Source organism: Onychomys torridus, chromosome 15 (genome assembly GCF_903995425.1).
Source record: "Onychomys torridus chromosome 15, mOncTor1.1, whole genome shotgun sequence".
Classification (NCBI taxonomy): domain Eukaryota; kingdom Metazoa; phylum Chordata; class Mammalia; order Rodentia; family Cricetidae; genus Onychomys; species Onychomys torridus.
Genome location: NC_050457.1, coordinates 20,543,303 through 20,561,893, shown reverse-complemented (window position 1 = coordinate 20,561,893; position 18,591 = coordinate 20,543,303). Strand labels below are relative to the sequence as shown.

The window sequence follows — 18,591 nt, the reverse complement described above, 5'->3', positions numbered from 1 at the left end:
GTCCTGTCTACAAATACATTCCCAATTTGAGAAATTGGGGACTAGAGATTTAACACATGAATCTTGAGGGACACAATTCAGTTCATAACAGGTACCAAAAAATTATTTAAGACTTAGAGATTATTGGGAGATGAAATTGGAAGACTGTATTAGGACCAGACAATGGGTAATTTGAATTGTTGGCCTAGATTTTGTTGTGAGGTATTCATCAGAGAAGACTACTTGGACATGGGTTCAAGATAGTGGAAAGCCTTTATTAGCTGGCTTGTAACTACACTGGATGTTTGGGACCGGAGTGCAGTCCTAAGCCTTTCTCAGGGTGAGCTTTTAAGCACAAATTCACATCCTAGGTTGACACATCTAAGTTAGCAAGAACAGTTAGCCAGAAGAGGAACTCCAGGAGCCAAAAAGCAAGGTTAGTACATTTAGGGTATTGCACAAATCTTAAATTGGTCTTATAATAAAAAAAACAGAACCAGATATCGGGGTAAATGCTGAAAGATCAGAGAGACAAAGGGACAAGCCACTGCCACGTCTCACCTCACCAATTCCACAAATCCTCTGACCAAAATCCTCTGAGTCCTCACCCGAAAGACTCCAGCCAAAAAAGCATCTGGCTGAAAGGGATGCTTCTGCTGGAAAGCCTTTAGTTCCTGTCTCCTCAGGCCTTATATGCCTTTCTCTGCCCAGCCATCACTTACTGGGATTAAAGGCATGTGTGTTTCCCAGTACTGGGATTAAAGGTGTGTGCCACCACTGCCTGGCTCTGTTTTCTCTCCTAGACTGAATCAATCTCCTGGAGTCCAGGGTGGCTTTGAACTCACAGAGATCCAGACAGATCTCTGGCTCCCAAGTGCTAAGATTAAAGGTGTGTACCACCACTGCCTGGCTTCTACATTTAATCTAGTGGATTGCTCTGTTCTCTGATCTTCAAGCAAATTTTATTAGGTTACACATGTACCACCACATAGAGCCTCTCCCAGAACTACTGACTTTGATGGATTAGGTCTTTGTTTCATTTTAGCAAGTGTTGTTACCCATGTGCTGGGTAAAGGCCCGAATGGTACTTTTATCACATCGTCAGTTGTGCTAAGGTCTGAGGCTGTTACATTTTCACTCTTGCAGCAGCAAAGGGGGCAATATAGATTATTAGAATAATTCAGCATCAGTGTGCCACAGTGCTCAGTCAACAAGAAAGAAGAACTGGTTAGAACTGCTGTGTGTAAGTAGTCTGCACTGGGGCTGATGAGGATGAAGGACTCAGGTCAATGCATCATAGAAATAAATATGTGCACAACCACGTTTACTGCAGCACTGTTCACAACAGGTGCCCAAGCACTGAGCAATGGGTAAAGAAAATGTGACACATAGACACAATGAACTTGTTTTTAGCTATAAAGAGCAAAGTTATGCCATTTGCAGGTAAATGGATGCAACTGAAAATAAGAAAATTAGCCGGGTGGTGGTGGCGGCGCTCGCCTGTAATCCCAGCACTCGGGAGGCAGAGGCAGGTGGATCTCTGTGAGTTCAAGGCCAGCCTGGTCTACAAAGTGAGTTCCAGGACAGCCTCCAAAGCTACAAAGAAACCCTGTCTCAAAAACAAAAACAAAAAAAACAAAAGAAAAAAAAAAAGAAAGAAAATTAAGCCAGTCTTAGAAAGACAAAGATCCTGTTTTCTCTCATGAATAGTGTGTCTACTTTAAGTAGGTAAAATCATATATGTATAAATGAAAGTAGAGGCAAGACTGTCTAGGAAAAAGGGGGAGGGGCAGAGGGAAAAGAGGAAAGAGGCAGATAAGAGGTAATATGCTCAATGTGCAATGTAAGCTTGTATGAAAATATCCTTATATAATACAGTACCATGTACAATGAGCATATGCAGGGAATTTTGAAAAGCTAGTCTCACAGAAAGGACGTAAAGATCAAGTAGATTTGATCGCTGGACATTCTTCAAGGTCCTGCGTATGGCTGAGGGCCAGAAGCTTAAAAGCTTCCCTGAGAACCCAGAATAGACAGAATGCCCTCCAAACTGCCCAGTGGTCTTAGAGAAGAGTCCCAGCAGACAGCTCTCTCCAGCTCTGGTAGGAACAGACCCTTCCTCTGTTCTCAGTTGCTCAGATCTGTAATCCCCAACCTCCCAGAGTCAGCTCTCAACTGCATATTCTAAAGACAGTTTCTAAGTGTTCTATAGATTTGTCCAAAGCCAATACCATATCTCCCCAGACATGTTCTACTGTTTAAACATGTTAAACTATGATTTTATGTGTATTGGGTGTGTTGTCCACACGCATGCCTGTGCACATGCATGCCCAGTGCCCACAGAGGCCAGAAGATGGCATTGGAGCACCTGGAACTGGAGTTGTACACAGGGTTATGAGCTGCCACATGGGTACTGGACTCTGCCGAACCATCTCTCTAGTCTTCTAGTGGTTTTTATAGCAATGTTCACTTTTCTACACAACAGGAGAGAAGCAATGACTCAGAATGTCAGGCCAATGCCCACTTGGGAGCCAGAGATAATGAAGTAGAATAATTTGGTTACTGAAATATTAGAGTGTTTGAGAAAGCTGATAGAGCTCTTGACTATCTTACAAATACTCAGGACAGTGTAGAAGTCAAGAGCACAGCCAGACCCAGTCAGCACTTGGGGAGTTCTCTCTTCGAAGATTCAGTACTACCTATACAAATCTTATATAAAACTTACATTTCCTTCACACTTCTACAGTTTGATTTTGAGTCACTTTGACTTGTATCTTCACTTCCTCGCGAGAACTGCTCTTCAGGCAAGGGTGGACGTGCCAAATGCAAAGCTAGTTTTAAGTTTACATCAATACGCCTAAAGTAAGAGACGCAATACAGTTTGTCTTTATTTCATTAGCAAAAAGCACTAAACCTACCCAACAGTTTCTTATCACAGTAAATACACATCTCCAGTAATAATTCAGACTGCAGGTTAAGATAGGCACAGCATACAAGATGGAGACGACGGCCACTGATTCTAAGAACCACTAAATAAGCTACCGAGAACAGCAGTCTTCAGAAGGTTAGCGTCTTGCGTCCCACATAGAACTTCCAGTACTGCTCCATTACAGGGCATGGCAGAAGCTCCTGATCGCTGATGGAGAGTATCTCTGTTATCTGTAGATAATGAGGGATGCCTTGCATTGACTTCCTGGGAGTGTCTGTCAAAATACGAATCAGAATTAAACCAGCCCTTTATAATGTAAGATTTAAACATAAGCATTACATAGTCTAGAATCCAGAATCCAGTCAGTCCATGTCTGATGCCCGAGCATACTTGATAGGTTTTCTGACCAGGACATTCACCATTCCACCTTCTGTACCTGAGAGACAAGCCTGGGGGGGGGGAGAGACAGAGAGAGAGAGAAGGGGGAGAGAGAGAGAGGGAGAGAGAGGGGAAGAGAGAGAGAGTGAGCGTGAGCGAGAGAGTGCACTGGTGGGATGGGGAGAAGGGAGGTGGGGGAGGAGAGAGAGCTGCTTGTAGTCTAAAATTATAGCAGAAAGAGCATGAAGGAAGCTTCTGGAGGTAGCTGAATAAGGCTTCCTGTTCCTCAACTTCCACTGAGTTGTGAATAAAGCAGCTGTGAAGACTAAATGAAATCTCACATGTGTACCATGTTACTTGGCACATGGCAAACAGTCACTGTTGCTATTATGATCACTATAATTGCTGATTTTAGGCTGTTTCGGAACAGAGGACAGACAGATGACCGCTTTTCTAGCCCTTTCTCTACACACCTCAAGGCAATAGCAGCACTTCTAGTTGTTTCATAAGTGAGAAGTTTTTTTTTTTTTAAATTTTTAAATTTTTTATTTTTATCTGCTTCTTAAATGGTGAATGGTGTTAAAAGTGGTTGCTTCAATCTCCAATAGCCTCAGAGCTTGGCTATTTGAGTTATTCATCGATTACCAAATCTTACCAAATTTTACTCTACAGAGACCGCCAGCATGTTTTTAACTTCATCACGGCAGCTTTAGCTAGACACACCATATAGTCCACTAATTATATCCTATAGATATAAATATTGTGTAAAATTAGGTATTTTAAGGGCAGTGGAGCTTTTGATGACCAGTACCCATCTATCTCCGCCCTGTAACTTGCCTGTCTAAGGCTTTTCCTTTCACCTTACTTGGCCATGTCCTTTGGACTGTATCTATTTTCACAGTCTCGACTCATTTCCATCTGTGCCAAAGCAGGCACTGACTCAGACAGGACATAATCCCTTCAGAGGAGGTGAGACAGAGCGAGATCTTTGTTGAGTCTGGGCAAGAGTCACATTTAAGACCCCCTTTTGAGACTTGAATCAACAGGCAGACAGTCTTGAGTAATGAGAGGCTGTTAGGGAAGTCACAGTGTGGAAGGGGCGCTTAGAAATGCCGTGGCTTTTTTTTTTGTTTGTTTGTTCGTTTGTTTTTAAAGATAGGGGTCTCATGCCTCTCAGGCTAGTCTTGAATTCACCATGAAACAGGATGACCCTGAACTTCTGATCTCCCTGCCTTCACCTCCTGAATGGTAGATTACAAGTATGTATCACCATACCAAGTTTAAGGGGTTGGAATTTAGAAGCTGAAAGAAAAGGAATTCCATGTTTAGTCATGCTATTTGAATTCTAGATAAAGCCTTTAGTTCTGTGCCTAGCCTTTACTGACATGTACAAATGTCAATACAATTTCATTTTCAGTGGTTTAAGTCAGTCTGAGTGGGGTTTTAAATTGTCACTTACAGACTGAGGGGACAGCTCAGTAAGTACTCACTTGCCTTATAACCTTAAAGACCTAATTTTTATTCCCCAGAACTCAGGAAAAAGAAAAAGAAAAAGGAAAGAAACAGGCATAGAGGGTAAGAGTATATCTCTGTAATCCCAGCAGAGAGGAGGCAGTAATGATAGGATCCCTGGAGCTCATTGGCCAGCCAGCCTAGTTTTCTTGGCAAATTCCAGGCCACTGAGACCTTGTCACAAAAGCAGAAACAAAAAACCAAAAAACTCAAAACAAAATAAAGCAAAATAAACAAAGGGCAAACAAAACGAAATAAAAAACAAGGTGGACAGCAATTAAGAACAATAGCCAAGGTTCACTTCTGGCTGCCTCGTGTGCATCTACATTTACACACACACACACACACACACACACACACACACACACACACACACAGGCAGACACACAGATACACACACATACACACATGTACACACATGCACACACACATGCACACATAGACACACACAGAGATACACATATACACATGTACACACGTGCACACACACATGCACACAGAGACACACACAGGCAGACACACACAGAGACACACACAACAATACACACACATGCACACATATACACATATGCACACATACACACACACACACACACACACACACACACACACACACACACAGACACACACCACACACGTCCTTGTGCACATAGAAAAGCACTGGAGAAGCCAGGGAAGTCAAACTCACAGACATCCTTCACAGGAGAGAGATGTTTAACCTGTCCTCCTCCTAGAATTCTGGGAATGGATTTAGTTTACAACCTAGTGATCCTTTGCTGTCTGTTGAGCCAAACTCCGCCTGTGTCTCCCAGAATTTATGTTTTACTGATCCCAGACTCTTCCCCCCTAAATCCTGAGCATTACTTCTATGCCATAAAACTCATCCTGTGAGAGATGTCATTTGTACTTTACAAGAGCCTAAGTGACTTCTGTGTCATCTTAGGGCCAGGCCAACCCTGACACCTACGGACATTGTGCTTACTCAGTCATTCTCTCTAGATCCTTGTTTTGAGCAAAGTTTTTAAGTCAACAAGAACTCATCTTACAGACAAAGCTGTATGTACTTTGTAAAGAGCTTTAAGGTAAACATGTCTTAAGCTTTGTTGTACTCAATGGCTTGAATTAACTGTTATCTGAAAACTTCTTTCCAAAATTGTGCTATGCTTATGTATGGCAAAAATATATAAGCTGATGTCAGACTTGCAACGTCTTGGTCCAGCACTGGTTATACTGGTTAAATTGGGCTGAACAGAGTTTCACTTTTCCCTTACGTGGACTGCTTCCTGTCCTGCTGGCTGTAAAGCTTGCAGGGACCCCCACAATTAACAGTTGTGTTTTTCACAGATCTTGAACTGAATTGATGGGCTTTGGCAATCCTGCTTCAACCTTCCAAGTAATTGCAACTGTGGGCATGTATCACCATACCCTGTTTTCAGAAACAAGGTATCCCACAAAAGCTGGAGATGGGAGGTACTGCTCAGGTAACACTCACAACCCAAGGTTCTCACCTCCATATGATAACTGCACCTACATTAGTTATGTTCTGAGTGCTTAATCTCTGACCGTTTATTTCTACTTTATGCTTTATTTCAGTCATGTGCAAATACTTCTGTAGGATTGCTATTTGTAAGCAAAGTAACTAGGCTGAGGATATGTACATACTTTACATTTCAGACACGTCTGCCAGTGTCCACCTAAAGTCCTCTTTTCCACTGACAGTATATGAATATCTACGATGGTGGCTATTTTCTCCTCCATGTCCATACTAATACTGCATAATATGAATTTTTAGAAGCTATCCACTCTGGTTATACAAAATAAAACTATTGTTTTCATTGATACCATCCTGATATCTAGTATGAGCATCTTTCATATGGACTTAATACCTTTAAAATCTCTAGACCTAGGCAAGTGCCTATTAAAGATTCTGTTGGCAGTGACTGATCAGATAGCAACCCAGAATATGTTGTTGATTAGGTCAGGAATTTAATCTGTGTATGAATCAAAATTCTTCTTTCAAACTGTATTCTCAGCTCACTGAGCACGAGAGTACAAGGCTTAGTTAACTCTGGTGCTCAAGAGGGAGAAATTTGTTGCATGTCTTGCTAACAAGAGCCTCATTGCAATCCTAGCTCTATACACAAGAACGGTTTCAGAGAGTCTTTGCCTACACTTCTTTTCTATGGACACTAAAACAAAAGGGATTTTCACTTGTTTATTTTGAGATGAGATCCCAGTATGTTGCTCAGCTGATCTTGAACTTCCGGGGGAAGCAGGGGTCTATTGACACACCAGACTTGGGGTCTCCTATGGTTGCAAAGGAGCAGAGTAGGGAGGCCTCAGCTGAGGGGGTAGATGCCAGTGCCAATGCCAATGCAATACCCCATCACCTCAGGCCAAGACTCCTTTAGAGACTCAAGTTCTTTATAATTGGCCTGACTCTTAATTGTGACACCCTTTTTTAAAAATCCAGTGTTCAGACAGGCCTACTGCTTCAATCTCCAGTGTAAAATTCCTTGTAATGTGTAAAAGTATCCAACATAATTTGCTGTGTCTAAGTTAGTATTTTCTCTGTTTACTGTGTTGTGGTTTGAATATGAAATGTTCTCCACAGGCTCCTATTTTGAATAGTTGGTCGTTAGCTGGTAGTGCTAATTTGGGAGATTGCAGAAACTTCAGTGGGTAGAGCCTTGGTGAGGAAGTAGGTCACTGAGGGAAGGCCTTGGGCACATATTATCTTGGGCTACCACTTCTCCTGCTTTCTGCTTCCTAGTCAGCCACGAAGGGACATTTCTGGCACCGTGGTGTCTTGCTAAAGCACATGGAACCAAATAACTACAGACTTTGAAACTGTGCGCCAAAAGGAAGCTTTCGTCCCTAAGCCATTCTTTCAGGCATTTTCTTTTCTTTGGTGACATTAAGAGCAATAGATACATTTTGCTACCTAAGAAGGACTTTTGCCAGAAACTATTGGTTACTTCCTTTCTGGCTGTTTCTTCTGTCAGCTGACAGAATGTTGGCTAATATGTTATATGCAAAACTCTCCTTGCAGCTATGTGTGGAATTTGGTTAAATTCTGGCCAATGAAATGTATGCCATAGTTCTGGGTTAGACATTAGGCAAAATTCCTTAAGGTTGCCTCCTAATGTCTAGAGCTCAGATGTGATGGCTAGCTATTCATTACAATGTGGGGCCGTGAGCTGAGCTAAGAACACAGTATTGAGGAACACGGAGCAGAAAGACAGGATGACTGTGCTGCTGATATATCCGCTGTGGACTGCCAGTATCCAGCCTTCCCTGTCAAAGAATAGTTGTATGTATTGTGTGTGTGGGGCAGGGGGCATGCAGATGCCTCAGAGCACACATGGAAGCCAGGGGACCGTTTTCAGGAGTTAGTTCTCTCCTCTACCATGTGGGTCCTAGAGACTGAATACAGGTAGTCAGCTTGGCAGCAAGCACTTTAGTCTGGTGAGCCATCACACTAACCAAAAAAAATCTCTCCTGCCCACTGCCACTTACATTTTTTTCTTTTCTGGAAAAGAAGTATGTATGTAGTTTTAAATGCCTACTTCGAAACAGTCTTTTGGAAAGTAAGTAGTCAGAAACACAGCTCCAGAATTAGTGTCTCTTCTGGGCCCCCAGTCCTAGCGTGTTCCTATCCCATCACCTGCTCCTTTTGGGGATTTTGTTGCTGAGTTTTCAGCTAAAAAATACTTTTTTTTTAATTGAAAAAACTTTCATACAACACTTGATCATGTTTTCCCCTCTCCGGATTCCTTCCATATCTTCCCCACCTCTCTAACCACCCAACTTTTTTATTTAAGTCTTTTTTTTTTTTTTTCATTTTACAAACCAACCACAGCTCCCCTCCCTCTCCACCTCTCCTCTACCCCCATCTCCCCTCACCCCCATCCACTTCTCAGAGAGGGCTCTAGGATGGCAATTGGGGTAGTCACCAGTTTGATTACGGGGGGAGGCCAGTTGAGGCACCCCCTCCATTGTTGCTAGGAGTCTTAGCTGGGGTCCTCCTTGTGGATTCCTGGGAGTTTCCCTAGCACCAGGTTTCTCCCTGACACCTATCAAGATATCTCTTTCCTTGCTCTCCTTCTCTGTCCTTCCCCAAGTCAACCATCCTGTTCCCTAGTGTTCTCATCCACCCACCCAAGGAGATCTCTCTTTCCCATTCCTAGTTGTCTACTGACCTCCACATGCACACCATGGCATACATGTATGTGCACATGTGTGTACACACACACAGACACACACAGAGACAATAAATGTTTTAAAAGAGGTAATAGTAACTAAAATTGCTTTTACCATTTATTGAATTCTATTATAGTCTTTGAGATCTTGACATGCCTACTTAAGATCATCCAACTAAATCCTGTTTAAAACAGAGTCCTTTAGATCATATTCATGCTTAAATTCATTTATTCATACATTCAATGAACATTATTCCATGGATATTTATTGGAAGCTATGGTGTGGTGGATGTTGAGGACTATAAGAAATAAGAGCCTTCAAGAATCTCTTGGAACTCCAGACCTCTTCGATCTCTCAGAAGGATAAAAGCCAGGCAACCAGTGATGAAGTACAATAGAGAAGGCCAGGCCTAAGGTCTGACACTCTAGCTGCACTGTTTTAAGGCCTGTATACACTTCTTATAAGAGGAGGCATACACAGTCTCAGCTTCCCCTCTTCCATACCTTATCTTCTTAAACATCTATTTACTTGGCTTTTATACTGAGTCATTGAAGCAATACACTTCTATAATGGTCTACTGACCTCCACATGCACACCATGGCATACATGTATGTGCACATGTGCTTTGGTCAAACGTAAATACATGGCCATCCTAGCTGTAAGAAGTATAAAATGCTCTTTTATTTATTTACTTATTTGGCTTGTCGAGACAGGGTTTCTCTGTGTAGCATTGCGCCTTTCCTGGATCTCGCTCTGTAGACCAGGCTGGCCTCAAACTCACAGAGATCTGCCTCGCTCTGCCTCCCGAGTGCTGGGATTAAAGGAGTGCACCACCACCGCCCAGCTTAAAATGCTCTTTCTAATTCTCCCTTTTCCTCCTCTCTCCAAAAAACACTCTTCAAAGACTGGTCGCTGGAAACACAAGAGACAGATTTTGCTTATGACCTGGGGTAGGGTCATGAAGTCCCCATACGGGTTAGTCTGGTCTCTATAGTGTCAGAGACAAGTCTTTATTTCCCTAACTTGTTTTTTTGTTTGTTTGTTTGTTTGTTTGTTTTTGTTTTTTGTTTTTTCCAGACAGGGTTTCTCTGCAGCTTTGGAGCCTGTCCTGGACTAGCTCTGTAGACCAGGCTGGCCTCAAACTCACAGAGATCCACTTGCCTCTGCCTCCCGAGTGCTGAGATTACAGGGGTGCACCACGACCGCCCAACCCCCTGACTTGTTTTGATATGCAAGAAAGAAGAAAAATTCTCTCATGAATGCTTCTCTTGCAGTTGGGTTAAAGCATTTTACATTTTTCTAACTTATACTGTCATGTATAAAACAAGGACACAAGAATCCTAATCAAGCAGGGAGGCAGAGGCAGGCAGATCTCCGTGAGTTTGAGGCCAGCCTGGTCTACAAAGCAAGTTCCAGGAAAGGAGCAAAGTTACACAGAGAAACCCTGTTTCGAAAAACTCACAAGACAAAAAAAAACAAAACCAACCAAACAAACAACAACAACAACAAAAAGAATATTAATCAAGAAAGTTGAAATGAAACTCCAACAGCATTCAGCAAGGGTCTGTCTGTGGATTTTCAGGCTCAGATCAAGTATGGAGAAGTTAGATAGCCCCTGGAACCTCTACAGCTTTCAAATTAGCATACATGTTTTTAAAAGTATCTGAAGTAAAGGGCAATCAGGATTTTTGGAAAGAAATTCATAGTAAGAAATTGTTTACATAGGCAACAGGGGAAAAACTGGGAAGCAGATGGTCTTCATGATACAGTTCCTCTTTTATTTCCAGGTTAGAAACTAGGAGGAGAAAGGTTCGCTAGATTTTCCTGGAAACAGCTGTGGGTGTGATGTATGTATATGTGTGGAGTGGGGTGGGAAAGGGAGAGAGGGGGGGAGGAGACAGACAGACAGACAGACAGAGGGACAGAATAAGAGAGACACTGACATAACAATTTCACCCTTAGGAAGCTATCAATTATCAGTTGCATAAGAAATGATATACTACATCTCATACAAGATCCACAGTCAGGCTTGGTGATAGGAGTCACTTAAAAATAAAGAGGTCACTAGGCCTGACTCTGTGATTTGATTAAATTGACCTACTGTAGTTAGGGTTAGTATGCTGGTACTTTTGTCAACTTGATTAGAGTCTCTACCTCAAAAGTGAGAACCTCACTAAGGAATTACCTCCATCACACTGGCCTGGAGGTATGTCTGTGGGGCACTTTCTTGACTGTTAGTTGATGTGGGAAGGCCTAGCCCACGGTGGGAAGTGCCACCTCCTAGGGGGGGCTTGGTGGTCTGTCTAAGAAAGCAAGCCCCAAACCAACCAGTGTCTTTGGTCTCTCCTCCAGTTCTTCCCTCTAGGTTCCTGCCTTGGTTTCCTGATGGTGGACTTTAACCTGCAAGCCAAACATCTCCTTTCCTCCCCTAAACTGTTTATGGTCATTGCTCTATCACAGCAACAGAGAAGAAAATTAGGACAGTTTGGAACCAAACACCAGAATTACAAGAACTGCTAGGTTTCTTAAGCCTTTCATTACCCCATGTTTACTGATCTGATCTCCCAGACTAAGTTTCCAAATGAAGAAACATACTTAGGAAGCCTGTCTTTACAAAACTGGGAGAAGATACCTACCAGGATGGAGGTACTTATCTTAGTTTGGATTTCTCCTGCTGTTATGAAACACTATGACCAAAATGCAAGTTGGGGAGGACAGGGTTTATTTGGCTTACATGCTCATATCACTGTTTATCACTGAAGGAAGTCAGGACAGAAATTCAAGCAGGGCAGGACCCCACAGGCAGGAGCAGATACAGAGGCCGTATAGGGGTGCTGCTTACTGGCTTGCTCTCCATGGCTTGCTCCGCCTGCTTTCCAATAGAACCCAGGACCACCAACCCAGCGATGGCCCCACCTACAAAGGACTGGGCCCTCCCTGAATGATCACTAATTAAGAAAATGCTCTATAGGCTTGCCTACAGCCCAGTTTATGGAGGCAGTTTCTCAACTTAGGCTCCCTCCTCTCAGATGACTCCAGCTTGTGTCAAGCTGACACATAAAACCAGTCAGCATAGTATTTTTTTTTTAAAGACAGGATCCAAGGAGGTTAAGGTGCTTTTTGACAATCAAGTCAAGTGTGAGTGACACTCATTTGTGAGACTGCACCTCCTTTATTTCTCAGGATAGCATCTCCATTTGATAAGCAGTGTTAGCTTAATAAGCAAAGATTCATTTTAGTGCAAGTTTTCAGAAAACACGTGAACAGAACAAGTTTTTGGGGAGGAAAAGTACTCTTTCCCATGCATGACACTTTAAGAAAACCACTCAGAGAATTTAGAACAGATTCAGAGAAAGGAATTAATTATCAAAGATGGTATATCTAAAAACTTCCTAGAAGCAACTGTGGCTAGGACAGTGAAGTGACACAAATACTACTGGGGATGTAGAGACTTTGATCATTACTGCAGGAATGTAAAACACTTCTGATGATGAGGAACACAGTCTGGCTATTCTTCAATAAAACCTAGAGTTACTATACAATATACCAATTCCATTCCTCACTGTATAACCACAAGAACATAAGACAGGTACTCTACCCAACCCACCCTCCGAGACTGCAACTGTTCCCTAAGACAGAGCCTGCCAGCACCCAACTGGACTAAGAGGTGCGTCTTTATCCTCATACCCGAACACCCCAGCCCCTAGGCTCTGGGCCCAGGGGCACAACTCTGCACCCCTACACCACCACCCATTGCAGTTCCAGTTTCAGGCCAGTAGGCAGGCAGAACTCCTGCACACAGGTTAGACTACCATCATCCCCCATCAGACCCTGTAACCCAAGACCCACCTCCCTCAAATCCCACCCACCCTCGGAGACTACAACTGTTCCCTGAGACAGAGACTGCCAGCACCCGACTGGACTAAGAGGCTAGTTGGCAAGCAGACCTCCTGCAGACAGGTCAGACTACCACCATCTACCACATGGTAAGACTGCAGCTACTCCTTGAGACAGAGCCCACTAGCACCAGTTGGACTAAGAGCTGCTCCCTGAGACAAAGAGTCCATCAGCATCGACAAGACCAAGAGTTTCCACTGGATCAAGATTATCAATCAGTCCAAGAAAGGATCCCTCAGACAGAGACACCGCTTGCACCAAGTGGAGAAAGAGATGGGTAGACACCAGTGCAAAAATACAATCAACAACATAAAAAACCAACATGGCTCCATTAGAACTTACATCAGCAAGACCTAAATATCCCAACACAGAAGAAACAGAAGATATCTAACATAAAAATGACTTTAACAAGATATTAGAGATCTTAAAAGAGGAAATGAAAAATTCCCTTAAAGAAATCGAGGAAAAGTCAAACAAAAAATGGGAAGAAATAAAAAATCCCTTGGAAGTCAAGAGAAAATAATTAAACAAGTGAGGGAAACAGTTCAAGATTTCAAAACTGAAATAGAGACAATAAAGAAGACACAAACTGAGGTAATGCTGGAAGTGGAAAATCTGAGTAAACAAACAGGAACTACAGATGCAAGTATAACCAACAGAATGCAAGATATGGTGTTGAAGATATGGTAGAGGAAATAGATTCATCAGTCAAAGAAAACACTAAAGCCAATAAAGTCATGACCCAAAATGTCCAGGAAATTTGGGACACCATGAAAAGACCAAACCTAAGAATAATAGGGATAGAAGAAGGAGAAGAATACCAACTCAAAGGCACAGAAAATATATTCAACAAAATCATAGAAGAAAACTTTCCCAACCTAAAGAAGAAAATGCCTATGAAAATACAAGAAGGTTACAGAACACCAAATAGACTGGATTAAAAAAAAAATCCCCTTGCCACATAATAATCAAACCACTAAAGATACTGAATAAAGAAAAAATATTAAGAGCTGCAAAGGAAAAAGGCTTTTCAATGGAGACTCCAAAAGCCAGAAGGTCCTGGACAGATGTTATGCAGATACTAAGAGACCATGGATGCCAACCCAGACTATTATACCCAGCAAAACTCTCAATCAACATAGACGGAATAACAAAATATTCCATGATAAAACCAGATTTAAACAATATCTCTCCACAAATCCACCCTTACAGAAAGCACTTGAAGGAAAAATCCAACCTAAGGAAGTTAGATATACCCATAAAAATACAGGCAATAGATAATCCTACACCAACAAATACTAAAGAAGGGAAACACACAACACTACCACCAAAAAATAACAGGAATTAACAATCACTGGTCATTAATATCCATCAATATCAATGGTCTCAATTAACCTATAAAAAGACACAGGCTAACAGAAAGGATATGAAAACAAGATCCATCCATTTGCTGCATACAAGAAATACACCTCAACTTCAAAGACAGGCACTACCCCAGAATAAAGGGCAGGGAAAAGACTTTCCAATCAAATGGATATAAGAAGCAAGCTGGTGTAGCTATCCTAATATCTAATAAAATAGACTTAAAACTAAAATCATCGAAAGAGATTGGAAAGGACACTACATATTTATCACAGGGAAAATAGGACAAGATGAAGTCTCAATTCTGAATATTTATGTCCCAAATACAAGGGCACTTACATTCATAAAAGAAGCATTACTAAAGCTTAAATCACACATCAAACCCCATACACTTGTAGTGGGAGACTTCAACACCCCACTCTCACCAATGGACAGGTCTGCCAGACAGAAACTTAACAGAGAAATAAGGGAACTAACAGACATTATGACTCAAATAGACTTAATAGGTATCTACAGACTATTCCATCCTAACACAAAACAACACACCTTCTTTTCAGCACCCCATGGAACCTTCTCCAAAATCGACCACATGCTTGGTCACAAAGCAAACATCAACAGAAAAAAACTGAAATAACCTCCTGTATCTTATCAGACCACCATGGCTTAAAGTTAGACTTCAACAACAACAAAAATTACAGAAAACCTACAATCTCATGGAAACTGACTAATGCCCAATTGAATCACCAATGTGTCAAGGAAAAAATAAAGAAATTAAATATTTTCTAGAATTTAATGAAAATGAATGTACAACATACCCAAACTTGTGGGACACTATGAAAGCAGTGCTAAGAGGAAAACTCATAGCTCTAAATGCCCACATGAAGAACTTGGAGAAATCTCCCACTAGTGACTCAACAGCACAACTGAAAGCTCTAGAACAAGAAGAAGCAGAGTCACCCAGGAGAAACAGACACCAGGAAATAATCAAATTGAGGGCTGAAATCAATAAAATAGAAACAAAGAGAACAATACAAAGATCAATGAAACAAAGAGTTAGTTCTTTGAGAAAATCAACAAGATAGATAAGCCCTTATCCAAATGAACCAAAAAGCAGAGAGAAAGCATCCAAATTAACAAAATCAGAAATGAAAAGGGGGACATAACAACAGACAATGAGGAAATCCAGAGAGTCATCAGTCCATACTTCAAAAACCTCTACTCCACAAAATCTGAAAATCTGAAATGGATGATTTTCTGGATAAGTCCCCCATACCAAAGTTAAATCAAGACCAGATAAACGATTTAAAAGACCAATAACCCCTAAGGAAATAGAAAAGGTCATTAAAAGTCTCTCAACCAAAAAAAAAAAAAAGCCCAGGACTAGATGGTTTCAGTGCAGAGTTCTACCAGATTTTCAAAGAAGAACTAATACCAATACTCTTCAAATTGTTCCACACAATAGAAACAGAAGGAACATTACCAAAATTTTTTTTAATGAGGCTATAGTTACCCTGATACTCAAACCACACAAAGATGCAACAAAGAGAATTACAGACCAATCTCCCTCATGAACATTGATGCAAAAATACTCAATAAAATACTGGCTAACTGAATCCAGGAACACATCAAAAAATTATCCACCATGACCAAGCAGGCTTCATCCCAGGGATGCAAGGATGGTTCATCATACAAAAATCTGTCAATGTAATACACCATACACAACAACCTGAAAGAAAAAAACAATATGATCATTTCACTGGATGCTTAAAAGGCCTTTGACAAAATTCAATACCCCTTCATGATAAAGGTTCTAGAGAGATCAGAAATACAAGGAATATACCTAAACATAATAAAGGCAATTTACACCAAGCCAACAGCATCAAATAAATGGAGAGAAACTCAAAGTAATTCCACTAAAATCAGGAACAAGACAAGGCTGTCCTTTCTCCCCATACTTATTCAACATAGTACTTGAAGTTCTATCTAGAACAATAAGACAACAAATGGAGATCAAGGGGATACAAATTGGAAAGGAAGAAGTCAAACTTTCATTATTTGCAGATGATACGATAGTATACATAAGTGACCCCAAAAATTCTACCAGGGAACTCCTACAACTGATAAACTGATTTGGTAAGGTGGCAGGATACAAGATTAACTAAAAAAAAAAATCAGTAGCCCTCCTATATACAAATGATAAAAAGGCTGAAAAAGAAATCAGAGAAACATCACCCTTTACAATAGCCACAAATAATATAAAATACCTTGGGGTAACTCTACCTAAGCAAGTGAAAAGACCTGTATGATAACAACTTTAAGTCTCTGAAGAAAGAAATCAAAGAAGATATCAGAAAATGGAAAGCTCTCCCATGCTCATGGATAGGTAGAATCAACATAGTAAAACTGGTAATAATACTAAAAGCAATCTACAGATTCAATGCAATCCCCATCAAAACCCCAACACAATTCTTCACAGACTTGGAAAGAACAATACTTAACTTTATATAGAAAAACAAAAAACCAAGGATAGCTAAAAGAATCCTGTATAATAAAGCAACCTCTGGAGGCATCGTGATCCCTGACCTCAAGCTCTACTAGAGAGCTACAGTAATAAAAACTGCTTGGTACTGGCATAAAAACTGACATGTGGACCAATGGAATTGAATTGAAGTTCTTGACATTAATCCACACACCTATGAACATATGATTTTTGACAAAGAAGCCAAAACTGTACAATGGAAAAAAGAAAGCATCTTCAACAAATGGTGCTGGCATAACTGGGTGTCAACCTGCAGAAGATTGCAAGTAGATCCTTATCTGTTGCCATGCACAAAACTCAAGTCCAAGTGGATCAAAGACCTCAACATAAATTCAATTACACTGAACTTGATAGAAGAGAAAGTAGGAAATAGTCTAGAATGAATTGGCACAGGAGACCACTTCCTAAATATAATACCAGTAGCACAGACACTGAGAGCGACAATTAATAAATGGGACCTCCTGAAATGGAGAAGCTTTTGTAGAGCAAAGAACACGATCAATTAGACAAAACGACAGCCTACAGAATGGGAAAAGATCTTCACCAACCCCACATCTGACAGAGGTCTGAACTCCAAAATATATAAAAAACTCAAAAAGCTAGACTTCAAAATACTGAATAATCCAATAAAAATGGGCTACAGAGCTTAACAGAGAGTTCTCAACAGAAGAATCTCAAATGGCTGAAAGGCATTTAAGGAATTGCTCAACATCCTTAGTCATCAGGGAAATGCAAATCAAAACAACTCTGAGACCATCTTACACCTGTCGGAATGGCTAAGATAAAAAACACTGAAGACAGCTTATGTTGGAGAGGATGTGGAGCAAGGGGAACATTCCTCCACTGTTGGTGGGAATGCAAACTTGTACAGCCACTGTGGAAATCAGTATGGAGGTTTCTCAGAAAATTGGGAATAAGTCTTTCTCAAGACCCAGCTATACCACTCTTGGGCACATTCCCAAGGAATGCTCAATCTTACCACAAGGACACATGCTTAACTATGTTCATATCAGCATTATTCACAATAGCCAGAACCTGGAAACAACCTAGATGTCCCTCAACTGAAGAATGGATAAAGAAAATGTGGCACATATACACAATGGAGTACTACTCAACAGTAAAAAACAATGACAGCATGAAATTTGTAGGCAAATGGGTGGAACTAGAAAATATCATCTTGAGTGAGGTAACCCAGACTCAGAAGGACAAACATAGTATGAACTCACTCATAAGTGGATACTAGATGTGAGGGAAGGGATGGTCAGACTGTAATGCACACCTCCAGAGAGGGTAGCTAACAGGGAAAGACCCCAGGAGGGACACATGGATGACCCTGCAAAGGAGAAGTGGATGAGATCTACATGAGTGGACTGTGTGTGTGTGTGGGGGGTGGCAGAGGGCGAGGAGTGGGGGATGAGAATATAGGGAAATGGGAGGGTCAAGCTGGAACAGGGACAGAGTGGGAGGGCAGGGAGGAAGATCCCATGATAGATGAGGACATCATGGGAATAGGAAGAGGGGGTGCTGGGGAGGCTCTCAGGAATCCACAAGGTTGACCCCACCTTGATCTGCTGGCAGTGGTCCAGAGGGTGCCTGGACTGGTCTACTCTGGTGACCAGTCTAGTAAATAACCTAGCTGTCATCATAGAGCCTTTGTCCAGTGACTGATGGAGGCAGACGCAGAGATCCAGGCCAGGTACCAGGCTGAGCTCCGGGAATCCAATTGATGAGAAAGAGGAGAGATGCTGCAGGTGAGGGATGTTGAGATCATGATGGGAGGATGTGCAGAGAT

General features: G+C 41.5%; 1 protein-coding gene across 1 annotated transcript in view; it reads right to left on the bottom strand.

Annotated features, from left to right (window-relative positions):
- Positions 1-3,006: 3,006 nt before the first annotated feature.
- Ankrd31 (ankyrin repeat domain 31) overlaps positions 3,007-18,591 on the bottom strand; it is a 158,760-nt gene continuing 143,175 nt past the window's right edge. Inside the window, exon 27 of the mRNA XM_036207173.1 lies at positions 3,007-3,182. Within this exon, the coding sequence (XP_036063066.1) occupies positions 3,037-3,182 (146 nt within the window). The 3' untranslated portion in view covers positions 3,007-3,036. The remainder of the gene's footprint in view (positions 3,183-18,591) is intronic.